The following is a 27,308-nucleotide window of genomic DNA, read 5'->3' as shown; positions in this document are numbered from 1 at the left end:
CTGCTCATAAAATGTAACTGTCTGCATGAGTTCATACTACTAGCAGCAAGTTGGGAGGTTGGCTTAGAGGTTGGAGTGGTAGGTGTTTGCTGGACTTGGCCTCCACCAAGCATCATGACATGCCCGACCCCTGGCCTCTGGGTCGCAGGGCAGCCTTCTTCTTTTCTGCAATGAGCTGTTAAACGACTGCAGGGGCAGTCGGTCAGGCTAGAAGAGTGTGTTACTCTGTGTGTTTCGGTGTGTGTGTGTTTGAACCTCAGTACCCTGTGATCTGATTTACCCTGACAAGGCAACAGGACCAAACAATAAAAATGTCTATTTTCTTTCTCTTATTCCCTCCCTTTCCCTGCATGCTTCAGGCAAAATGGGGGAGGTGATTAAACAGAATAAACCCACTGGAAGAATGACATTCCCAAATAGTCTTTTTTGGAACCTAAATCCCCCTTTTATATGTTGTAATGGTACATGGCTATATCAGGAACAGTTTGGAGCCATTCGGTTCAGGATGCTGCTGAAAGATTACTCACAAGACCCAGAATTTTAGCGCCCATGCTTTATAGTGGATTTTTACAAATTGAACAAAAATCTCCCTTTAGAGAGGATTGCCGTAAATATTTAATGTTTTAATTGTAGTAGTGTTTCGATTAGCACAGCATTTTTTTAAATTGTAATCTCTTTCTGTTTAGCCAAACCAAGCAAAGCATCTGTTTTTCTGAAACTGGCAAGCAATCATTAATAAGACCAATAGAGTTTCATTTAACAACTCTATTTTGAAATTATTTCTGAAATAAAAGGCACTTTCAATTGATTTGATTCAACTGCGGGATCAAAAATACAAATATTTTTCTAGACATTTGCAAGTGCATTCCTATCAGGGTAGCCAAAAATTACAAATGCCCTTGCTCTACATACAAAAAATATAATTAAGAAATAAAATAGATGTAAAACAGCTTTTGGAACAAATCAAACATTGATTTACTGTTGGAAGAATTGGAAATTAGTGCAATTTAAAAAATATTCTGTGCAGTGCACAGCATGTTTTTATCATTATGATTGGAAACATTTTTGAAGATTCTGGAAATGTCTTCAAAACTGACCTTGACAGAAAATACTGACTGAGGGACTTTATCTGTCAGAAAAAAATATACCTGGCTCTGTCCTTTTATCTGTCTGCTCCCAGTCTCTTCGTTTTATCCTTTGGCTGAGTGTTTAGAGAGACTCCCTAAGCCGTATACCCGGCAGCACACTGAATTGTGAATCCAAACAGCCGGAGCAGCAGCAGATAGACAGTGACTGAGAACGGGGAGGGAGGAGAGGCAGTGAGAGATAAAGAGTGAGAGCAGAGAGAGCGAGCGAGCGAGCAAGAGAGAGAGAAAGAGAGAGAGAGAGATGAAAAGCATGCTAAGTGAGAGAGGTGCTCATACTGAAGGAGGCAGAGGCAACAGCTACAGCAACAGCACACTCCTTCCTTCTCCTCTCTCATAATCCCACTACATCCATGCCGGGGGAAATGAAGGGCGCCCTGACCCGCTGAGGAAGACTGTCTGAAGGAGAAGAAAATCTCTCCTTGAATGCCTGGATCATTTATTCTTGGGACATTAACCAACAAGGGGTGAAGGGAAGTGTATACACACTAGCCTGCCTGAGGGAGGGAGGGCGAAGGAGAGAGCAGAGGGGGATGAGTGGCATGTTTGGTACAGCTGCTGAAGCCAGAGTCTGAGGGTTGAAGCAGACTGAGGGGGACCTCAGTAGTGCAGGGCTGGCACGTGTGGAGCGCCGTCGGCAACTTGTGGGCCAAGAGGAGAGTAAAATAGATTCACATACGCACGAAGCTGGACAGATGAGGAGGCATCGAGGACCGTGCTTCAGTCCTGGGTACGTCCACTTACTCTACACATACTTAAACACACAGGCATGCACATTTTATCCTCAATGGCTGCTGTGTTTTTACTAATAGAGCACAGACACACTTGAAACGCAACAGTGCATGTTTGCAGATCTTCAGGGTTGATGACTACCCTGCCTGACAAGTCCCCCTACTTGCCCTGAGATACTTGCAGCAAAGGAAGGAGGACGAGGTCGAAAGATAGTAATGTGTGTATCTGCATCTTGCTGTTACATTATTGTATACCACTAGAAGCATTTCATAATGGGTTTCATAAGCTGTCAGAGTGATGCATGTAAATAAACCTCCGCTGGTGGAAATGTTGTCACGTTGCACCTCATTGGACAAATTAAACATCACACACTCAGCTCAACGCTTGTTTTTGTGGCTGTTACTCTTCTCATTACATTTACTTTGTACACGGGTTATTGGTTCTGCACATAACGTTAAGTCATAAATTGTGCACAGTAAGAAAAATAAAAACCTGAAAGAAGAGTGGCTGCAGAACAAAAGCTGAAGTCAGGGCTTGTTTGTCTGCTTTGGCCTGAGACATGTATAGTTTGATTTACCCGTGCTACACAGCAGGATGCCATGCAGGGTAATATGACATGTGTGACCATGTGTTATGTCACATTGTGACAGAGCGCACATGGCTGACTTATGACTGCAGGTTTGCATGAGGTGCATTAGTCAGCTGCCCCTCTTCCTCCACATCTGACCCACCGGCCTCTCTTTGCCTCTTTTTCCACCATCTTCCTTCGTTGTCCTTTTCCAATTATAGGCTGTCACCTCTCTCAGTTTCCTCCTGATCCCATCTCCTGTTTCATTCTCTCGCTAAGCAATTACCTTTACCTGACTCTGCCCCTCTGGACATCATGGCTGGTTAGTTTTCTGTCTGTCTTCTCAACAATCAAAGTGAAGGATGGGTGGTGATTTCATGGCCATTTTCTTATGGCTGTCTACACCAGGCAGAGTAAAGCCTGACCCCAGTGATGCCTGAAAGCAGCAGCCACCTCACTTTATCACTGCTCTCGCAGATCAAGAGAAGATATGTAGATATGAAATAGCTTTAGGGGGGTTCAGTGTACACCAGAATTATGCCTCTAATCATGCAATCAGCTCATTATTTCCTGCTCCTCATTAACTTGTTTGGGTTTCTAACTTTATCGCTGTTCGCAGTCTTGTCTTCCTGGGAACAAAAAAAAAAAAAAAAAACCCAGACAGAGCTGGCGGGCAGATCGCTCCCAGCATATGGGCAAACTTGCTGTTGGCGCATGAGAGTGGAAAGACTTTGCCAGAGAGCTGAAATCCCCTGAATCATAACCTTTCTTCCCCGTGGACTCACACTCAAACCTTTTACTCTCATCCTTTCACTTTTTCTCTATATTCTTTCCTTGACTCTCTCAAGCATTGATCCCACTTTATAACCTTTACTCGGACAGTGCAACAGAAGCACAAATGCACATTTTCGTGACAACTACCTGAAGCACCACTGCCCTTTCTGCTGCCAAACCTGTAAAATAGTGTGAAAAGCCAGATGGACACAGACACTGGACATAATCACTAAGGAGAAGAATGAGATAAGGGAAGGCATAACGAACAGAAAGAGCAAGATGACACAAGTCAGATAAAGTTAAATGAAGGGATTCAGATAAAAAAGTGCCAAATGAAAGGAAACGACAGGAGAGAAATTGTCCAGAGGGAGACAGAAAAATGGGAGACTGTGGGTGAAAAGGTGGCCTCAGTGTTGACAGGTGCTGATTGCTGATGTCTTTCCGATGAGTGGACATGGCAGCAAAGTGGAAGTTTTCAGCCCCTCTTGAGGAAAGCAGGTGGAGAAAGGGACAGAACATCAGAGACAGAGAAGGCACTGGAAGCAGGGTGTGTTTGATTATTTATAAAAGCCTTCTGCTGCATCCCCTTAAAGACAACATCGGGTTTTTTACAAGTTGTTTTGTTTCGTCTGTGAGGAACAAATAAAGTGACAATGACACAGACTTCAAACTCACCAACAGTTAAAACTACATTATTTGGAGTTTAAAGCATAAGTACATTTGTACATTAACACTGATGTTCTCACCTTTGATTACACACAACCAGTCTAATATTGTCATTATTATGTAAAATTCTCGTACAGATACAGACATTTACAGCCAGAAGTGTGCATAACTTGGATAGTACATGAAATATGTGAGTGATTAAATGACTCTAAAACCCTAATTTGAAGTCGGCCATTATCGACGTTTATAATGTATTGTGTCAGTAACACAGTAATTTAACTCTTCTCTTTTTTGTCTTTTTTAAATTCTATCGGCTAACCTGGTTCTCTGATTAAAACCTAAACAAACATCTTACTTGTTTTTAGCAATGACACAGTGTTCCCAGATTTAATAACCAGTAAGAATGATGACCAAAGCTATGTAAATAGGAGACCAGCTGTTCCAAACCAGATTTTCCTTTGTATGACTTAAAGCCCTGAGTGGAACATGATGTTTCTGAGAAGACGTGTGCAGAAAATAAGCTATTATGGACTGTGTAGTGAGTGAGAGTTTGATTGTGAAGGTCACCGTGGAGTACGTGGGTGTTTTTTTTTCTTTCTTTTTTTTATATCAAGATGTGAGCTCAAATGTGTGTGAGAGAGTGTGTAAGTGTTTGCGTGAGGATGATGACTGACCTTGAGAAAGGCGCCAAGGGTCTTTAGGATGTCCTGCTTGGAGGATTGGTGCTATTTGATTGTTGGATGGTGATTGTGTTGCACTCATGGACGAGGTCAAAGACGCACATCCACAACACCGGCAGCTGCCCTTACACAAACATACATACACACTTTATTAAAGTGTGGAGTGTACAGAGCCGTGTGTTTGCAGAGGGAGATGAAAAACAGTATCATTCAGCAGGGCAACACGAGTTTCTAATAGTATCACTGTGTGTTTATGAAAGTGTGCGTCCACCAAGGTTAATGGGTTTTAAAGGTGCTGGCCACCGGTGTTGCCACACATGTATGTGTAAAATAAAGGCCATAAGACCAGTCAATGATGAACAAGCCGGCTTCTATCTCAGGGCAAATAGCCAGCAGGTGGAAGCTACAACTCCTGTGCCATCTCAGTATCCTTCGGCGCTCTATTACGACCTCCTGACCCTCTTCCTCCACTTCTTTTTTCCTCTCGATGCGCCTCTTTCTTTCACTCCCTACCACACAATAAATTATTCTCTCTCACACTTACCCCGTTTTCCACATTCTGCCCTTTCGCTTTCCATTTCGCCTGCTTTAATTCAGTTTCCCAGCTGTAGTGACCCTAGGTCTTCGGATTCTGTTGTTCATTCTTCCACTCATAGAACTAGTTTCTGTCTGTCTGTGCATCTCCTTCATTTTCCCCTCTCCGTTTCGCGCGCTCTCTCTGCAAGGTCACTTGGTATCTCTCTCCTAACACTCACAATGTATTACTATTTAGCTTTGCTTCATTATTCAGTCCGACACAACCATCCCTTGAGCTATTCCTAATCTCTTTAAAATAAACTCTCAAATTGAATTTAGTGATGATTGAATCTTTCCTTTCAAATTACAAAACTCTTACCCTGAGAGACATGCAAATGTGAAGGTTTGTCCATCCCGTTTCCTTGTGAAAGAGTTCAACACCACTGTGATCAGCGAGGTACATGTACAGTTTGGTTTAAGTCAAACTCAAATGCTATATTTCTTTCACTAATCTTAATTTGATTGTTTGCAGCTATACTACGCTGTGCCTCATTCTGAAGAACACTTCTTGCCTCTTTGACACCTCCCTCGAAGCATTCCTAATAAGGTTTCCTGAGGAAGAAGAAAACAGCCTTTTACCCCATCACAAAGCCTCAGTTAATGTTACACTGTGCCAACAGCTATTTGTATCAGACTGCCTTTACAAAGCAGAGTTAAAGAAAACACACTGGTTCTTGCGATGGACATCTTTAATGACCTACAAGCTAAGTTGTGAACCGGCACTGTTATTATGTTGTCGTTAGCTGTGAATCTCAGTTCAGTCAGTAAATGCAATTAAGCTGGTTTTCAGGCAGAAACTCATGCTACACGCTGCTATACTATCCAGACATCAAAACATGTTTAGACCAATGAGGAACAATCACAAAGTCATTTTAGAGTAAAACTAGAACTTTCCTAACATTTTGACAACTTGGTGTATAGGTCTGTACAATCTGATCAAAGTCTGACTACCATGCTAAGATGGTTCTGATTTGCTTCAGAAACAGTTTAAACTGATGAACTGTGAGCAAGACGTGATACATACATACATACATACATACATATAGACGAGTTGGCTAATAACATGTCATGTGAATGTACAGGTCCTTGATGCATTTCAGAAGATAAATCTCACTTCCTACCTGAAAATGTGACTTGAATTAGAAGCTTAGTATGAGCAAGGACCTTTTGACTTTTGATATTATCTGTGATTTTCTTAATATTATCTATAATTATGAGTGTAAGCACAATAAGCTGGGTGAAAATGTCAATAGAAAAGGTGAAAGTGTGTTAATGAACTCTTTCACCCATTACGTGTTGCAATAAGGGGAATCTGTGTGTGTGTGTGTGCGTGTGTGTGTGTGTGTGTGTGTGTGTGTGTGTTAGACCTCTCATTATCTGACTCATTTATCTCAGACTTCATTAAATGTTGATGTGGGTCATGAAGTTTGTGGCTCGGCTCACCTGTGCATCCCTCCACTAAAGTTAATGCAGGTCAATGGCATTACCATTTACTGTATGCACCTGTGTGTGTGTGTGTGTGTGTGTGTGTGTGTGTGTGTGTGTGTGTGTGTGTGTGTGTGTGTGTGTGTGTGTGTGTGTTGTGGGTGAAAGTGTTATTTTTAATTTAATGTTAATGCAGGTTAAATAGTATCACCTTACATTTTAATAATGCAGCTCAGTTAATGACCACACACAAGATGCAGGGGCTCCAATGTCTTCTCTTTCTCTTCTGTGTGCATGTGAGACAGACTAACTGGGTGTGTTTCCGTTGTATTTAATTCTACTTTGGCTTCAATTGGTACTTGTACTGTGCATGTAATTGTGTGTGTGTGTGTGTGTGTGTATTACCGTCTAATGCCATCTGTAGAGCAGACCTTTTGGGCAGGGGGGACATTATTCATTAATTCTAACTGCATGACTTCTAGGCAAGAACAGTGTCAAAGTGTGACTGTGTGTGTGTGTGTGAGGCATGCTCTCTGTACACATAAGGTCAATCAGTTTCACTTCTCCGCTTCCCTTTCTTGCTCCCCGCTCCCTTTTCTTTCTCTCCATCACTCTTATTCACTCTTTCATCTGTGAGTCTCAATAGATGAACTGCTTTCTGATCCGTAAGGACTCTGTTAATGAATGCTGTATTGCTATTGATTTCTCCTCTGATCCCTCAGTTTGTTCGGGCACAATACAAATCACGTTTTGCCACGATGTGGAGAGCAGGGCTCGGCTGATGGCTGTGATGGAGTGTTGTGCTTCAGTCCTGCAAACGGGACTTTAATGATTCAAGTGTTATTTTTTGAACGCTGCTCACTCCTCCCTGTGGAAATTAAACTGTGATATCTTCTATGAAATACTGAGAGAGAAATGTTTTGGTGTTTGACCTGAAATGTAGGTTGAAGCCATTTTACATCAGTGTGAAAGAGTTTATTTTGAATCAAGGCTGAGTTGAAATTAAAATTCATCCTCTAAACTGTTGATTTATACTGATTGTGCAGCTTCTAGTAATTTGAGTTACTTAGAGTGCTGAGGTAACAGGATCACATTAATATTATGGATACATCTGGATCCATGAAAACGTGTAGGGATGTGCTCAGTCAAAATATGCTTTTACTATGTTCTTCACAGAATATAGCTCTAGCCAATGTTCCCCCACGCAAAACTAAATTAATCACTAATCATATCTAACCAATAATATCAGTGTTGTTGAAAAGATGAATGTTTTTTCTATCATCAGTCATAGGCAGACGGCAGACAGTGCTGGAGAATTCGGTATCATGCCACAAATGTTTAAAACATGCCTCCTGTGAACGTCTGCTCTCAAATTTCAGTCAACTGCTGAAATGAAACACCCCCAGATGAATGGTTTCCCCAAACATAAAAATATGAATACAAATGAGAGGATGTGCGCAGTTGTACTGTAGTAACATTATTATTTCTATTTCTATTTCCTTACGGATTTCATTTCAGTTTGTCATATACAAAATACACTACTAGTGAAAATGTATTCTTGTGTTTAGGTAAATGTAAATACAAAGATTTTTTTGTAATGTCCTCTGTAATGACCAGCACCAACCCCCTATTCTGCACACACTCACACACATGCACGCACGTACATTTCGCTCTGAGGGAGCACAGCTTCAGACATTACTTCTGCCTCACTGCTACACAAACAGGCTTGCAGAAGCCTGGGGACTGCTCACCATTGGTATGCGTGGATCTACGCACACACACACACACACACACACACACACATACACATAGACACTCATTCACACAGGCGCTCATGTGTGTCACCCTTCCTGTAGGACTGGAGGCATGTGGAAGTCACTTGGGGATGCCAGCACATATGTGTCGCTTTGTCCTTTATGTGTGTCACATGTAATAACGAGGCCGAGAATTGTCTAAATGTATACAGACTCCGTTCAGGCTCTTGTAGAGCTAAAGGTTAGCCACCTCTTGAAAATGAAATCATTCTTTGTTTGGCTTCTCCTCTTGTTTATATGACAAAACTGTCTCTGCTGTGCTTCGTTGCATGTTGACCTCAGTGTTTTTCACCTGTTTTAAATTGGATCAAGATTTCTTCCCCTTTAGCGAGGCAGTCGCTATTTTTTAGCATTTGAAAATTGGGGAGCAGTGACAGTGCTCATGCATGTGCACGTTTGAATGTACAGTATTAACGAGAACGATAAACAGATAGAAGCGGATCATTAGCTCAGAGTCTTGCGTGACTGACTGCATGGAGCCGTGTGTCCCATGACTCAGTTTGTTTCAGCAACTTGTTAAAGTGAGTGTTGCTTGTTTAGAGAACAAAAGCCTGTGGCAAGTCACTTCTCTTCTTTTTAGCTGTCTTGTCTCTCCCTCTGTAGACTTTCTGGTACTTTGTTTTCTGCAAACAACTGTATCGGCCCAATTATAACACGACCCAGCTTTTTCCAAAAGATGTTTTTTAAGGTAAGACTTTTTTGAAGATCAGAAACACTGGTATCAGATGAGTCTTGTTGGGAAAGTTTCCCTGAGATACTATTACTCCTGGGAGAAGATCCTGATTCTTACTTTTTCCTCCCATAAAATACTGATATTTACATTATTCTAATATACTCAGCTGTCTTTCAAAGCCATTGAAATGAGTTTCTCTAGCTGTTAGTATTTTTGAGGCATTTCTATCTGTTTGTGCTCATTGTGCATCATGACATCAGCGGTGTTTGGTTTCACTGAATTAACCCGTTCTTATATTCGGGTGAGTAAGGTATTTATAAACTAAAGCATTTAATTCACTCTCCTCCTTCTTCCTTCAATTTTTTATGCAGTGTCAGCTGAATCTACGTAAGCACATTTAACTCTACATTACCTTCTGCCCCCTTTCCCATTCGAGAGCTTCTCGATCTCCCGCTCTCCCTCCGCTCCGTCCTGTGCCATCACTGTTTCGCACTTTCTGGCCCTCACAACTTGACCTGAGCCCTCGAATGTCTCCTCTCCTCCTTCTCCTCCTCTGTCTGCTTCTCCTTCCTTTTAAACATTGAGTCATGAATTTATTATGTGAATCAAAATAGAGCAATGACTCTTTGTCCCCTTCCCTGCATGTCATTGGTCTAGAATGAATAATTCAGTCACTGTGGTTGAAATTAGGATCAGGGAGAAAAAGGGAATTATTTTGGAGCCACGCTATTCAGGCTATTTTCGAACTGTGAGCTGTCAGTGCCTTTCCTGCAGCGCTCACTCTTTCTTCTCGCTCTCTTCGCGCTCTCTCTTATTCCTCCCACCTGTTCACTCTCTACCATGTGAAGATAGAACAGATTCTTCTCTCTCTTCTTTGTCCTTGGGAAGGACTGCATACTAAGCAGATAAAAAGGGGACGGCACTGGATACAGTCAGTCTGTTTTTTTTTTTTTTGTCTGTGTTTAAATCTCTGTGACTGGAGGTGTTCATTTATCCTTATCTGTGTGTGCACATTTGCTGTATCTTTGCTATATTTGCTGATATGGTTGTACATCTTCCAGCTTCCCTGAAGCGTGTTTGTTGGTATGTACAGTAAGTGGTGATTACATATGCTGTTTTGCAGATTTAACATGCAACAGAAAGTTGCTCTCTCAAAGACAGCTATTGATGTCTTTGCGAGGGACTTGCTATCTAACACTGTTTGACTGCCATTTGAGGTTTGGTTTTTTGGAAGTCACAGAATGAGTGCTCAAGTGCTCAATTTGAATTTTCTGGTACTTTACATAGAGAAAGTGGAATAGGAGAAAATGTTCGTCACTTCACAGCACACGTGCTGTTTGGGATGCAGGAAGGTGCAGCGACTGAATGGCAGGTGGTCTGATAACCCTGTGAGCTTGTGCCAGAGGCCACAAAGCAGTCAACCACCTACAACTCCACACAGGATCCTAACATGGACAAAAACAAGGACACACAAACTCTGTGCACACATGAGATCAATCATGAGCTCAAACACACACACAAATAGATGCAGATGCACACTTGGATGATTATTCTTGGCCTCCTGGGGCATTACTGAAACTTTTCAGCCATGACCTCCCTAAGAGGGATTGAGGGAGTGAGATGAGCATTAGAGGGAGTGAAAATGAGAGATGGAGAGAGTCCTTGAATTTTAACTGGATGCTCCCTGGGGAGAACTCCCATCATCTCTGTGTGTCTTCAGTCCCACGGCTTCTTTTAGGAGCCCAAGGACCCTGACTGCTCTAATATTCTCTCAGGGAAGATCATCTGCTATCACTCACTTTATAGCTGCATTTTGAGAGAAAATCATTTGATAAATCAGTGGAAAAGGGTTTCTCTTATCCGGTTTTAGAGCTGGATAATGTCATTCCTCCAGTGGTAGCTAATGCCTCCAGAGCTGAGGATGTACCAGAGGATAAATGTCACTATCACTTATCAGCAATGTGACCAGGCAGTGTGTGTTTGAGGCAAACTTCCTGCAACGTGGGTCTTACTTTTGTAGTGTTCTGCATGTTTTTTTGTCAATTACTATGACATTGTACTCACCGGTAATTGTTGAAATCAGATGGCAGGAAGAGCAGTAGTGAAAAGAGGATTTGTATGTCTACAGTAGTAATAGCAACACGTGTTGCACACAGCAATTCACAAATGAGACTAAACATGTGATGTCCTTAAAGAGCCCAACATTTTATATTTCATTCTTATATTTCAAGTTCATTCTTGACCTTGGGAACAGCACTCAACTAAACAGTCTCATCAGTAGTTGCTGGAGTATTTTCTACCAGTTCTACTTGACTCTGATTGAAAGATTGTGCACTGGCTTCACATCACACACAATGTCATGACTCTGGAATCGTGGTTTGTCAGTCCTGCACATGTTCCCTCCACCCCAACCACTACCTTGTGACCCTTGCTTTCCATTAATACTGTAAATGTAGTGCTTAATTAATTCAAAACATTTGTTGCATCACACAATAATCAGGACATCAAGGTGGCGTAGCACTGTCACCTCACAGCAGGAACGACTGGGATTTGAATCCACAGGTCAGCCAGGTGCTTTCTGTGTGGAGACTCTGTGGTTTTTTTTTTTTTTCCAAGTAGTCTGGCCTTCTGTTACCATCCAAAGACATGGGGTAAGGATTAAGTTTATTTAAGGGTTGTGGCTCCATCGTAAAGCACAACTAAAGTGCCTCTGGTTGACATCTGCTGTTTCATGTCATTCTCCATCCTACTTTATATTTCCTGCCATGTCTGTGTAAAATTGTTTTTGTTGTTCACGTCAGATTTCTTTTCCCAGGTTTAAGCCACTAATTTGTGAAAGTGTGTACAGTACAATGCTAGAAGAGTGTCAGTCAAACTAAGTGTGCACACATGCATGTAGGGGCAGATATGGACGTTAATAGAAGCTGTCACACGTCTGTGACTCCAGATAGTACGTTGTCAGTCAACACCCTGAATTTTCCCCAAACCTGGCAACCTGCTCATTTCCCAGACCTCTTTCCTCTCTCTTCCTCTGGCTCAACCTCCCTTTCAAATTTCCTTTCCTATTTTCTCTACCCATGTGTGTGCTTTTTCATCATTTTCACTTTTTCTCACTCCTCCAACGTCCCTCATTTGCTGAAAGTGCTTTTATGGGCTATCCAGTGACACCATCCCTGGCGATTCCTATCGTCCTCTTCCTCCTCCTCTCCCTCCTCTTCACAACGATCTATTTCTCTTCACCACCTTGCTTGGCACGGTTTACAAAGCTTTCACTACTATATTTGTGTATACATAAATGTGTTTATCTGTGCGTGTGTGTGTGTGTGTGTGTGTGTGTGTGTGTGTGTGTGTGTGTGTGTGTGTGTGTGTGTTTGTGTTTGTGTTAGGGAGGTTTGTATATCCTCCTCTGGGATCTCCAGTGAGAAGAGGATCCAGGAAGTGTGATAATCACTTAATGTCCTCTGAAGCATACACGCACAAAGCTGTCCAGCACAAACAGAGACACCCCCGCACACACACACACACACACATATACATACACACGTATACACACATCTGATCTGTTAGTGAGGTACAACCACAAGCCGAACAGTTTTATCTGTGCTCAGAGATTGTCGCCTTTGTTTCCTCACTACAAAGAACTGAGCACTCTCCTCTGCATATCCTTCCCACATCTCCATCCTTGCCACTCTCCACTTCTCTCCCCTCCCCATGTCATCCATTCCCCATTTTTTTTTCCGCCATCACCTCTATTTCGCTGTCTGCCACCCCAGCTCCTCCCCCGTCCTTTCTGCCCCTTCATCCCCACATCTGAAACGGCTGCGACAGCTACTATTGGTTGCACTGGCAGAATCAGAGAAACAGGCAGCCAATAAGCTCACGGGCTAACAGGGTCACTGTTATCCATGAAGCAGTGCAATTACACTCCCGTCTGCATCCGTGCCATGTATGCATACGAAATGTCCTTGTTCCTACAGTGCACATTCCCACTGTACATGAATTCATCCATCCTTGGCTTATTTAAAAGCTTGACTGTGAGCGAAAGGTCAATTTACATCCTGGGGGTTGACTTGATGTCAAGTTCTTGCATTTTTTTACATTTCCTTTGTGAAATTCTAGACAAGACACTTCTTCTTGGTGTTCTTGGAGTGCGATTTCACATAAATTCACAATGAGTTTCTGCATTCAGGCCAAAGCTATGTACATATTCATTGTAAATTCTCCCCATGTGAATCTGGCACCATGCTGCTCTTCAAAGACTGGGAAAGGAAAGCTGTCACACTCCTCCCCCTTCTGTCTCCCTCCCTTTTCTCAATGTTTACTTGCCACACAGACAGTTATATATTTGTACCACGTACCATTCAGTCGGGCTGTGTTCAGCTGTGCAAATTACACAGGTTTTCCCCTTTTCTTCTGTGGACAGATATAAAATGCCAATGAACCTCGTGTAAAATAAAATTAGGATTTTTAATCGCTAAATTTCAATCTGTCATCGAGCAACATCAGGATTCCTGGGTCTCTCTTGTGGCATCTGCCTGAGCATCAGGCCTAATTTGCATCATTAGATTCTCTCAACTGTGGAATAGCTTTGACCTTCCTCCATCATTAGTGACAAAGTGAGACAGAGTGGCCCTCTTACCCCCTCCCCCGCTCGCTCTTTTCCTCCTCTTTCATCCATCACACTAACTTCTTTCCTGTCCTCCATGTCCATCATCTCTTCCCCTGATACAAAAATCCAGCCGTTACTCACCACAGTTATATTGTGTAGCTCTACACTTATCTGTTTCAATATTCTCTCTTCAGTTCATTGTCAGAACACTTCTCCTTGCACTTATATCAAGGTGGCGTTGGCTATTTGGTTTTAAAATCCTTGTTTGGATGTCACCTATGTAATGAGCTGGAGAGTTGAGTAAATTCATTTTCATCTTGACTCCACTGGGTTTGAAAAACACACTCCTCACGCAAACGCATGCTGAGCTGTACAGGGTGAAAAAAGGGGGCTTTTGCTTTTCAGGTACGATATCTCCAGGGAAATGTTTTTCTTTGCAGAAGTCACCTGGCTATCATCACAATCTATGGCTGCTCTGTTGATGTGGAGAAAACGTGATTTCACTTTACAATGACCAACCCATGGGATTGCTTCACTATTTTGTTATCTTGAAACTCATTAGCCTTTAGAAAGGAAATGACACCCGAAATGAACCCCCTTCATATCCTGTCCAGAGGCTGGTAATCAGAGCTGTGATGACAGAATCTCCTGTTTGCATCAAGGTGGGGTTTTTTTTATCTTCCTCTTCTTTTGCAACAATGTGAAACCTAATTTATCAGCATGACCCACTCAACACTGGCAGGTAACAACAAGACTGGAACCTGTGTGCATTTTGCAAACGTGGAGAAGAACCATCAAACAAAGCTCATTGCAGTAAGCAAGCTTTTTAGAAGCATGTGTGAGATAATTAATGAGTAATTTCAATCCATGCCAGTAATAAGGCCACAGATCCCCAAAGGGCAAGACTAATTCAAGGCTGTTCAGTCACTTGTCATAGTGTGTGTCAGTCAAGATGATTGGTGTCTGCGTATGAATGTTTTTTTTCTCAGGGACAGGTCAAGTTTGATTAAATGATTTGTATTTCCCTGCTATTCTTAACTGTGTAACCAACTTGCACTGCTGCTAATTGTGTAATAATCTCAACACTTGCTCATTAATTACACCCCAGGATAAACAATTGCCACACTGAATGCTTTTCCTCAATACACTTATAAAAAGCCAAGCAAACACAGGCTTTTCCACGAGCATGCACAGGCACAATTTGTGCAGCTTTGTGTTGCTGGAGCAGTGCATGTACCAGACTTAATGACTTGTAAGTCTCCTATCTGCCTACCAGCTGGCTTGTGTCCAAACCTCTGATCTGAATGAGCTCTTTATTGTTACTGAAAAAACATTATGGTGCACATACGGTACTGTATCACACAGACCGGCACACATGCCATTTCAAAACATCACAGCCACTCTGCTCGGAACTGAGTCAAGAAGAAAAAGGTGATTTCCCCGAGAGGAAATTGACTCTGTAGCAGCTCCAACCTGTTCGCTAATGAGGCAAAGTCTCATCCTGGATAACAGGACCACACTTGTAGTGACACTGCCATAACTACTGAATGCACATGAGTAAGGTTAAAATGTGGAGGCAGGGAGCCAAGACTATCAATTAGAGAAACTTTCTTATGAGCTGCATCAAAGACAAATCTCGGTTGATGTTTTAGTGACTCTGGTTCTTTGATCTAGATGATGGGCGTGTTTAGAAAGTTTGTCTTAGGTATACAGTATGTTTTTAGCACGTGAGCCAGAGCTGCCTGTGGTATGGATGAATGCATGTTTAGAGTTTAAACAGACCTAAGTTCAGTGATAATGTGAGTTTTACTGGGATGTAAACCAATCTGTTCCCATTTTAGTCCTGGCACGCCACTAATGTCTGCTGACTGTAAGTCGAAGTGACCCCTGCTCTGGAGATTTACGATAATACTATGACCTCTGAACCTCCTGATCACATCACACTGTCCCTTCCCGACAGAGGGGAAAATGTGATGTCACATCTTAGAAATAGTGTGCATGAATTTACTGTCAGAGTCAAGTGTAAACCTAAAGATGTAACACCCGAGCAGGGACCATATGGTTGCAGGCAAGGTTAATCTAACTAATAAGCCAGGCTCTGTTGTTTGTTTACTACGCTATATGTAGCCATTGTGTGTGTGTGTGTGTGTGTGTGTGTGTGTGTGTGTGTGTGTGTGTGTGTGTGTGTGTGTGTGTGTGTGTGTGTGTGTGTGTTCTCAGTATGTGTAGCCATGTGCTCAGGTTTGGCCAAAGAAAAGCAGGTCAAAACACTGCAGGGTTTGAGAATCATCAGAATAGCTCCAGCTAATTAAACAAGTCAGGCCTTTGAGTAAAAACAAGCGATTCATGTTCACAAAATCTGAAAAATACAGATTTCAGATAAGTTTAAATGGCCAGAAACTATTAGACCCGCTGGCCACTGTAAGGGGAAACTAAATGCATAGAATTAAATAACAGTAGGGCACCAGGAGCATAACTTGATAGAAAAATACTGTGTTAAAAATAAATTCAATAAAATGCAAAGATAAAGGTAAAGTAATAATATCTTACCTTTCAAAAAAGATTCAAAAGAACTGTATCTTATTACAAGCAGCAGAAGTGTCAGACGTACACAAATACAATAATGAAGTAAAAGGGCAAGTACCTGAAAAATACTCCACTGCAAGTAGTGCCTCTTCAAATTCTTATACTTCAATTCAAGTTGAAGTACATGCTCTGAAATGTACTCTGAGGTTCAAATGTACAAGTACTTCACTAAGAAAGTAGTGTTTTCTGAGCATCAATCTAACTGAGTTACTGCTAATAAAACACTTTTGAACCGTATTGTGTTGATATCACAAAGTCTATTCTAGATTTGTTTCACATTTGTTCATCATAAATAAAGTTTCTGCAAAAATCTGAAATATTCAGGCCTTGAATTGATGTTTAATTTATATACAGATTCAAGATTCAAACAAATTTAAAAAAAAAACTTTATTTCTGGGAATAAAAAACATTATTAATTTATTTTCTTCTATTTATTTTTTATTAGAAGCATTAAAAAGCAAATGGATATACAGCAGTGAAACAAAACAGTTTTAAAGGAGAAAATACTGATAAAAAAATACAGCAAAATAACATCTATTCATTAATTTTACAGAATAACAACAACGATCTCTGTTGACAGGTGGTTCTTCTCTAACAATGAATCATAAATCACCAGCTGATCATATTTTGTAATTAAGAATCTGCATCTGCAAAGTAACTGAAGCTGTCAGATAAATGAAGCAGAGTAAAACATCAATTTAGTTCAATGCTCAGTTACAGTAAAATTAAGTTAATACTTACCACATCTGACGAGCAGCGAGGAAATGAGAATTTAAATAAAAGAGAAGAGTTTAATTTTAGACCAAAAATGCAGTATGTCAGTATCAAGAGGGGCCCAGAGTACAATAAACACATAGTAGAACTAATTCAATCCCAACGTTTTTTAATGTGGAGAACATGGCCTTTCATCCAGATCTAGTATAAAACAGACAAGGGATGATTTTATTCAGATGCTTTAAGCACAGTAACGTTATTTATGAACAATCATATCAATTCTAAAGCTTTTCTTCTATTTTGTTGAACAAATTATAAAATGGTAATGTTCATGTTACCTTCATCTTAAATCCTAAATCAAAGATGTGATTTCAGCGATGAGACCATATCAGGACTGAGCTCATTTTAACGATCGCCCTTGTTATGCTCCTTGTTGTGAGTGACTGTGACCTTCACCTCTGTTAATTGACATCAAAGGTTAGTAATGAAAGATTGTCACAGCAGGGCAACAGACGGGACACAGCAGAGTTATGGATGAATTAAATAGATGTTGTTTTTTTTTTTTACTTTTTACTTTTGAAGAGAACAAACATTGTTTTGCAGTCATTCACTGGATGCCGCAGTGTTTTGTTTTCCCCCCTTAATCCCACCGCCCCCCTCGTATATTTATCATGACTGTCAAACACAGGGCTCTCTTCAGCTGTCAGATTACATCCAGAAAGAAGAGTAAACAAATTCAGAGATGGAAAGAGAGTGTGTGTGTGGTTCACAGGTTTACATGTAGGATTCTATTTGAGGTGCATAGAGGGATCTGACATAAGGGTTTAAGTACCAAAGCTGTGAAAGCTGAGACACTGGAAACTATTTTATGCTCAGTTTTATGAGTGGGATACTTTCAGGTATTTCTTTTTACAGTTGTCAGTTATTACAGTAATCTCACCAAACCCGACAGGAGCAACTGCAGCACAATAGATGGTCCTTTGTTGTGACAGGTGGACAGTTTAGCACAGCGTTCACACTCTTTCTCTTTCTGGTTTCATTTGCGGCGAGCACTGGGAAAATAATTACAGCACCAAAAAATTGATGTCCAGATACAATCACTTCAGTGCACTGAAACATGACCACACACACACACACTCTCTCTCCCTTTCTCGCTCTCTCTCTCTCTCACACACAATTCATTGATGTTTGTCATGGATTTGATGATGTGGACTGCACAGCACTGCTGCTCATTATAAAAGAGAGGAAAATAACAAAGCCAGTATTGAGTGGGAGAAAAATCAAGCAAGGAACAAAGTAACACAAGACATCAAAGAAGTGAAGAATTATTGTATTTTTCTCAATATGCATGTTCTCACAGATGCATTTGATGCAGAGTCTTCTATCTAAACTACAATATGAACAGCAGGAGAAGCTTGATCTTAATAAAAACTAAATACGCATCAGATGCCGATTTGAAGTGAAACCCACGACAGCAGAGACTGATCTACCTCCCGCTGTCTCATTATTGATGCACATTGTCTGTATTTGAGAAGTTTGTTTACACTGAGACACAAGTGTCAACATCACGTTTAGATTTCACTGATGGTATATTTCTTATTTTTTAGTAAATGATTTACGGAGGGCTCATTTACACGAGACCAGGTTGGTAGACTTTAACATTAAGACAGAGGCACATTGGTAACTTCAGAGGCTAAAAAAATGAATCTTCCAGCAAACTGATGTCAGTCTTATCCTGAAATTAAGGTTTGGTAGTAATCGATCATCCTGTTTGTAAAGTTTGGGTTATTTAATGTGAAATAAATAATACATATAAAGTTTAGTGAAATGCTTTACTGTTGAAAACTAACAATATACAGCAACTTCAGGATAATTAGTGTATGGTCTCTCTGTGTATATCAAGGTTTTAACTAGGTGATGAAGTTGAATATATTACTTGTGTGATATCCTTTGACCTGCTCACGTTTTCTGTCCTCTAAAAACATTCTTAGTGCGTTAACATGTACAGAGTGATCTCACCGAGGACAAGCTACTGATTCAGTGTTCATGTTAATATTCTAATCATGATCCTACAATGACAAGTCATTTGAATGCAACCTCAATAATACTATGTACCTTTTATTTGTAGGTAGATACAAATCTTATTAAAAATAAGAAAGCATTTTCATTGCAGGTTATGTTTTCTCTATTTGTGGTGATTTTCTTCTAAAATGCTGTGTCTGTGTGTGGTTTTTCTGAAGTTGATGCACACTGAGCGCTCTCCTTTAATTACATCTTGTAGCTGTTGTCTCTCCCTCCACTATGATTTAGTGACATCTGACTTGACTGAATACACTGGAAATACTAATTAACTAATCATAATTAAATTCATTTCGTTTACAATTTACACTACATTTGGGTGGAAAAATAACTAGTGTCTTTAAAGCTACACAATAAAGAGTACTGTTTTAAAAAAAGTAAGACAATACCTTAATTTTAAGAAATCATTTCAGACACATACAAATGTCCACCTGAAACAAGATTTGAGACAACTAACTTAGTCTTCAACACGTCCTCTGCCAACAATTTTCCTCAGTAGTCATGTGCTGCACATGGCTGATATACAGTATTTTATTGTATCGTTCAGTGAACATCACTGATTTATTGTCAATATGTTCTAAGGTTTAACTGCGTGTGACAAATCAGTTAAACAAATCAATAGAGACTAAAGCTATCAGTGTCATGGGATTTCAGACTTCCTGCTGCGCCCTACATCCCTCACTGAAGCCTCGGTGTTGGTGAAGTTCAAAGTTAAAACGTGACACATATACACACACACACACACACTGAGAAGAAATGACCTTTTGGACTCATCTCCCTTCTAATCCACTTAACATTGTCTACCTCCTGCCCACACACCAGCCCAGACAGCTCCTGAATGTCTGAATTCAAGGATATTTATAGTGTCTACGTGAGCGTGTGTGTGATAGTGTTAGGCAATAAGACGTCATTCCAACACCAAATTATTTTTAGCATAATTAAAGTAAGTTGTTTTGGGGGATGCGGTGTTCGTTGGAGAAGTCATTTGAGGCCTGGAAGAGATTCTCCCCCCTGTAATGAACAAGCAGCACATATATTTTTAATTTTTGTTTGTCTTGTGGGGTTTTATCTTAGCTTGTCTTAGCTTTTGTTTGTTCCGTCGTTGTTCCTCTGCGCCTGTCAGGCATTGTTCTGGATGCTGTATACACCCTCACTGATTTTGGCTGACTTTGATGTAGTTAGAGAACTGAGGCTGGAGATTGGCTTCTTCAACTTGTTCCACTTTTAGCTGGTGCTCAGTATCGGTGGCACTTTACCGTGTTTCTCTGGAAAGATGCAGACATGCATCAGCTCGGAGAAATCACAGAGATCTGTGAAGTATTTTAAGGATCACGCGCTTAGAGCAGAGCGGTACAGTAGGATTCTGCGTGAGTCAGAAAGATTTCGTGAAATATCATCCCCTGTTTGAGGAGACAGTCATCTGCAGATGTTTCTCCAAAGGATAAAGTGTAATGGTGTGTATTTACAGACCCTTTGCTGTTGTGAGTATATGAGAGGATCCAGAAAGACAGTGTGGATTTGTCATCCTGCATCCTCCACTCAACAACCCATCTATTTAGCACACATGCATGCAGTTTGGAATCAGAAACAAGGTTTAATATTGTTAAATTATTCATCCAATTATTCTTAAACAAACATTAGATTTTAGAAATGTGGATTAGTAAGTAGTTATTGAAACATGTGCACCAGATATACTCCAACTGTGTCAGTCATTTGGTGTAGAGCAGGTGCTGCAGAGCTTTTCAAAAACAGCTGCCTGCTGTGGACTAAACAGAGCGGAGAGATGATAGTCAAAACGGTAAAGTTGTGACAGCTAAACAGTGTCCAGAAGCTGCAGATTAAGCTTATGAATCTCAAGTGACCCCTCTCACATTATCAAATTTTTTACACATTAATTTCATATTGTTATTATAACTACATCCATTTTAACTACTTTGGGGCATGCAGGACGTGGTGTCCTTGAGTTTTTGCTTAAACATTATTACAATGAAGTACTACACTGCTGCAGTCAAATCAAAGGTTTGTACCTTTGGCTATAATCAGCTAAAGGTCAAACAAGGCAATGTGTCAGCGTCCATCAGTTCACACTCGCTGCCTCACTGACTCACAGTTCTTAGAGGAGGAAGAAGATGCAGCAACAGGATTGCATGGCACCAAGCTCCATCATGACTGTTGACTCTCTTTGCAAACGCAAAACAACTGGAATGACCTTCACGTGTTCACTCAGCATGACAGTTTCTCTTTGGGAACAATGAGTTATGATTTATGGTCATGTGGTTGCTGTCTGTCAGAAGCTGTTGCTGTAATAATGACATTATGTAGATGAATGACACAGTTCTGTGTTCATGATCTGTTTGTTGCTTCTGTTGGTGTTAGATGTTATATTTGTGTTCCTACTCCACACATACATATATATCAAAATTCAGATAATGTAAATCTTTGTTGAGCGTTAAACTATTTACAAGTAGTTGATATTTCTTGTAGATTAACTTGGCTAAAACTAATAATGGACAGATTTGTCTTCCCTCTGACCGTTCACATAGCCTACACCTTCTCCCCCCTCCCACATTTCAGCTGTATCAAGAAGCAGCTAAGCTGTATTCCACACTTGACTTGGGCTTAAAAAGGAGTGACTAAGCAGAGATTTAAAATTGGACTTATAGCTTCTTAGCAATGGAAAGTACAACCTGTCAGCTTTCTTCTGAAAGTAAAAACTTGTCAAGTTTGCTCCTCGATTTGTTTGCAACAATAAAATGTAAAAGCTTTCTCTAATAACCTGCTGACTGCACAATGTGAAATTGTGTCACATTTGAGAGGTAGGTGTGTGTGTGTGTGTGTGTGTGTGTGTGTGTGTTTGAGAGAGAGAGAGAGAGAGAGAGAATGCCAAACAAAGCTTAAGAAGGGCTTCTAGCATTCAGGAAATCCATGCTATGCTGACCAAATATAAAGGTTTGTGATTTGTAGGCAATCTGTCAACATGGACGACTATGCTATTATGGTCAGACGCAGCACTGCATAAACACAGAAATCTTAAATGTTAGTCGTTATTTGATGGCTTGACAGTAGAGTAGACAGGAAGCATGGGGAGAAATAGGTTATGACAAGCAACAAAGGTCTCCAGCCTAAAACCAAGAGCGTTGTAGTTACGTGGCATGTGCACTAACCACTAGGCTGCCAGTGTACTCCTTGGTAACACTGCTTTCAGTGTTGCAAAGCACTAGACTAACCTGACTTGATAAATCAGGTGAAACACCAGGTGTTTGAGACATCTGGCTGTGGCCAGCAGTGTTGGGCCTATCCAGTCTGATGATCGCCTGTATGTGTGACTGGGCGAGGGGGTTGTTGCCCAGCATCTGTTCATTAGGTCAGCTATCTAAATGTTAGTTATTTTTAGATTCTGGTCTGATTCACCTAACTTTTCTCTACCTGTTTCTCTCAGGACAGCTGGCATCTGGCAGCTTCTGCCTTCCTGACTGTCTGGATAGTTGTGGGACTTGCTACAGCTGTTGCCTTAACATCTGGTCAATGTTAATTTGCAGTTTGTGGTGTGGATTTGGTGGTTTTATGTGTGTTTGGCTGTCCAGGTGTAAGAACATGCTATAACACTGACCCTGCGCTCTTTAATTTTAAAGCAGAATATGGAAACCGTCACAACCACAGAAGGGCACGAGTTGCTGATAAAACCACCTGCTGTAGTAATATTAGAAAAACGTGTGAGCGTAAAGGTGTGCAGATTCCTCTTGGTGGAGGGTGTGAGTGTGTGTGTGTTTTAAGGATCCCTGCCTGTCCTTGAGTCAAGTACTGAGAACCTTGCCTGCCTCAACAATGTCAGCTCACTGATTCATGCGGCGACTCTGCCACTGACCCGTGGGATGACTCTCAGGGGGGTGTGGAGACAGGTTGCATCCATCACATTGTCTAAGAGCTGAGCAGATGTGTACTGACATGCACACACAAACAGAGACTATATGGTCTCAGAAGAAGAGTTTATAGTCTTGCAGGCAGCCTATTGTGCTTTGAGCTGAATGTTAATATGGACATGATTTAGCAACGTATATTAGCAACGTATATTACCATGATAGCACACTAACACGTGTAATTATAAACACAAAGTTCATATGAGACTGGTTAGAATTTCTTTAATTTTGCAGGTATCTGTTTATGAACCAAATTACTGTATAGAATTCAATCTGTTGAGCAGATGTAATCAGAAATGTTAGCACTGAAAAAGAAATCACCAAAGACCTAAATATTTTAATTTTATCTTCAGAGAATCTTGAATATGTCTTTCACATTTTATGGTAAACCTTCAAATAGACATTGAATTATTCCACTGTGAATCACAAATCTCAACCTCATTGTGGCAGTAGAGAAGAAAGGTCATTAGGATTCCTTCTCTGAGGACTATGGATAAAAGATTTCATGGCAAGTCTTTTCATAGTTGTCAAGCTAATTCAGTCTGGAACAAAGCGGTGCTTCAAACAACCAACCAACACTGCAAGTCCTGGAGCTGTGCCACTAGTGTCGCTTAAAATCCTAAATATTTAGCAGAGTACTAGGTGCTCGAGCATGAAATGTTATAATTTTGCTGGCACAAGAATTATCCAGATGGTGCAGCAATGAGACTCTAATTTCGTTTGATTTCATCTTATAAATAGCTTGTTACTTTAGAACATCTGTATACTCGTGTTTGTTTTCCAGATCTCTCTGTTACTCTCTTGGGCTCGATTCCGCGGAGGCATTGAGGTTTGCTGCTCTGTTGTTGTGGTCATGGTGAGTTGTTGCTGGTTGACAGTGCGAAGCTAAGTTGCTGCTGAGAAGTGGGTCAGTTTGTGCAGCAGTCGCACAGCAGCCTCGCTGTGCCTGCATTTTGTCTCCCAGCACAAAGAGAAATCATGCCAGATTTCAACCAGATCTTTCAGACACTGGATCTGTAAACAGTGTTTTCCAGGCCTGTCGAAAACTGTGGGACTTTTCCACCCCGAGGCTTAGTAGATGAGACACAATGTCTGGGGGTTTGCTGCAGTTTGTGTGAGTCTTATAATGTGTATAAATATGTGAATGTCATGCATGTGTGTAAAGACTTTATTGGCCATCATTTAAATTTAGCTTAAATCCCATTTGGTCCTGTTTGATCCCATTGATGCCAACACACTGAAACAGTCAGAAATGATTGGGCGTTCAAGAGGCTGCTTTCTAAATCCAACTTGCTAGAAAGCAACTTCAGGCGACGCTCAAAGCAAATAGAACTGGTGACTTTTGGCTCTTTCAACAGCGTGACTCGCCCTCTGAACACTGCCCATTAAGCACAAACGAGCCCATATATTATTCATCTGTTTGACTCTGCCTCCCACTACTGCAGGATCAGAGTGCATTTTAACATGATACTCCCTGGTGATATATTCTCACTCATTTCCACCTCATCTGGAAAAACACCAAGCAAATACTCAAAGGTTTAACATCTGGAGTGTCTGTTGATTTTGTGTTTTAACGAGAAAAAACTTTCTTCTTGTCCCATTTTCTTATGAAGCAGCATTTTAAGTATTCCTACTCCTTCCTCTTAACTGGACGGACACTGATTTGTGTTCCAGATCTAATGCCAGGTGCTCTTTGACTGTCTCTGAGTTGAAAACAGCGTGTGGGAGAGATGACAGGTTGCCCGAAGGAATGTTAAAGCTCGAGTGATTCATCTCATCTTCGTGCAAGGATGACCAAAACGATTTTTAATTCATACCCAGCAAAATGCCACATCCTACGCATGCATGCATTGACACACACCTGATCAAACACATAATTTGACTTGAGTGCACAGTGATTCAAACGCCTATCCCTCCTCATATTTCATAGGCATGGAGCGTATGGCTTCCAGGCATTAAATGGTTGCTGAGAAGCTCAGTCTGTGTTTTTGTGTGGTGATAATAAATTCATTGTGTTTGTCAAAATGGAGCAGACGGTTTCAGCGCTGCAAGGGGAGCAGAGAAGATGCAACATGCATGAATTCAGCTGAAGCAGGAAGCTCCCAGTGTCCCAGTTCTAAAATTGAAACCATGGATGAATTAGTCAAAAGACAAATCATCTTAAATATCTTAAACAGGCACATGTTTCTGTAATGGGGTCTCGTCAGTTGTGTTTTAATGCCGTGTCATGATCTGTCTAAAATCTCTACAGCTTTCAGTACAATATTACTAAAACTGCAGGAAGCATTGATAATTTACAACCATATGGATGTAATTTTTATGAGTCTGGGAGATGATAGGTAAAATGCTCCATCTTTCTTTTTCTCATCCATTTTATGACTTTATTCACTATTCTCTTTGTTCTCTTCTCTCCTCTCTGCTTCTCCCAATGTCCTGTCTTCCTTCCCTCTCACCTTGAAGGTGTATGGTGTACTGACCCTGCCTGTGACAGGCAAGGAGTCAGAGGACCAGGGCCATGACTGCCTCTCCTGGCCCTGGTGGGCGTGCCTTAGTGCCATGGCCAAGGGTGTGGCGATGGGCCCTGGCTGCTTCTCTGGCTGCCATGATGACCTTAACGTTCCCAGGAAATAGCCAGGCCTGTCCGCCACGGTGTGAGTGCTCGGCTCAGCTGAGATCGGTGTCGTGCCAGCGGCGGAGGCTCACCAACATCCCAGAGGGCATCCCCACAGAGACGCAGCTCCTGGACCTCAGCAAGAACCGGCTCCGCTGGGTGCAGGCAGGTGACCTGGCACCATACCCACGGCTGGAGGAAGTAGACCTTAGTGAGAATCTAATTGCCACATTAGAGCCCAATGCCTTTGCCACCCTACAGAGTCTTAAAGTGCTGAAGTTAAGGGGAAACCAGCTGAAGTTAGTGCCCATGGGGGCTTTTGCCAAGCTGGGGAATCTGACCAGCCTGGACCTGAGTGAGAACAAAATGGTGATTTTATTGGACTACACCTTCCAGGATCTGAGGAGTCTGAAACACCTGGAGGTGGGAGACAATGACCTGGTTTACATATCCCACAAGGTAAACTGTCCAGCATTTCCTGACTGCTGTACTAATGATAAACTGACTAAAAGAACATTTATTTTTCTGCAAGTATTTCTCAGAAATTAGATCCCAGAGGATCACACTTTAATACAGATATTAGCAAATATTCTTTGCCTTTAAATGCACAGCAATGCCAGGCAGCAGTTTGCCAGTGCTGTACCAATGCCTGGTTTGGCTTTGTGTATGTGCTTTAACATTTGGGAAACATGCTTACTTGCTGTCATGCCAATAGTTAGATGACAAGATCAAACCACTCTCATACCTATATGAAGACAAAGTCAAACCAAACCTAAAAGATTGCTAAGTGACACAGAATAACTCAGTTTAATAAACACACCACTGGTCTTCTGTTTCCTCATCATTAATTTACTGCACAGAATACCAAAGAATATATATCATATATCTCATTTTAAGTGCTAAAATCAGCAGCACCTTGTGTTTTCCAGGCATTCTCAGGACTGGTAGGGCTTGAAGAGCTCACAATAGAACGCTGCAACCTGACATCCATCTCTGGTCAGACACTGTCTTACCTCCGCAGCCTGGTCACACTTCGCCTCCGTCACCTCAGCATCACTGCCCTGGAGGACCAGAATTTCCGCAAGCTCTCCAACCTGCGGGGTCTGGACATCGATCACTGGCCGTACCTGGAGTACATCTCCCCTCTTAGTTTCCAGGGTCTGGACCTCCACTGGCTCTCCATCACCAACACCAACATCACTTCTGTACCCTCGCCTTCCTTCAAGAACCTGGTGCACCTCACCCACCTAAACCTGTCCTACAATCCCATCACCACACTAGAGCCCTGGGCCTTCAAAGACCTGCTGAGGCTGAAGGAGCTCTTCATGGTAAGCACAGGGTTGATGACAGTGGAACCCCATGCCCTTGGAGGCCTCCGACAGATCCGGGTCCTCAACTTCTCCTCCAACGACCTGCAGACTCTGGAAGAGGGCTCCTTTCACTCTGTCAACAGTCTGGAGACCCTCAGAGTGGATGGTAACCCCTTGATGTGCGACTGCCGTCTGTTGTGGATCCTGCAAAGACGCAAGACCCTCAATTTTGACGGCAGAGTACCAGTGTGTGCAGGGCCAGTTGAGGTGCAGGGTGTCAGTCTCAGCAGCTTCACCGATTCTGCACTCTTTGATCATTTCACATGCCAGAAACCTAAGATACGCAACCGTAAGCTGCAGCAGGTAATGGAGAAAATTAAAGTTAGATTTAAGACAAGCATGAATAGATGTTATTGCTGTGATCACTGG

At 41.5% G+C, this 27,308-nt stretch overlaps 1 protein-coding gene across 1 annotated transcript in view; it reads left to right on the top strand.

Moving 5' to 3' along the window:
- The first annotated feature begins 1,437 nt into the window (after positions 1 to 1,437).
- LOC113172318 (leucine-rich repeat and immunoglobulin-like domain-containing nogo receptor-interacting protein 3) overlaps positions 1,438 to 27,308 on the top strand; it is a 33,436-nt gene continuing 7,565 nt past the window's right edge. The window contains exons 1-3 of the mRNA XM_026375239.1: positions 1,438 to 1,875; positions 25,419 to 26,028; positions 26,499 to 27,242. Of these exons, the coding sequence (XP_026231024.1) occupies positions 25,474 to 26,028; positions 26,499 to 27,242 (1,299 nt within the window). The 5' untranslated portion in view covers positions 1,438 to 1,875; positions 25,419 to 25,473. The remainder of the gene's footprint in view (positions 1,876 to 25,418; positions 26,029 to 26,498; positions 27,243 to 27,308) is intronic.

Source organism: Anabas testudineus, chromosome 17 (assembly GCF_900324465.2).
Source record: "Anabas testudineus chromosome 17, fAnaTes1.2, whole genome shotgun sequence".
Classification (NCBI taxonomy): Eukaryota; Metazoa; Chordata; class Actinopteri; order Anabantiformes; family Anabantidae; genus Anabas; species Anabas testudineus.
This window is presented reverse-complemented; position numbering and strand designations above follow the sequence as displayed.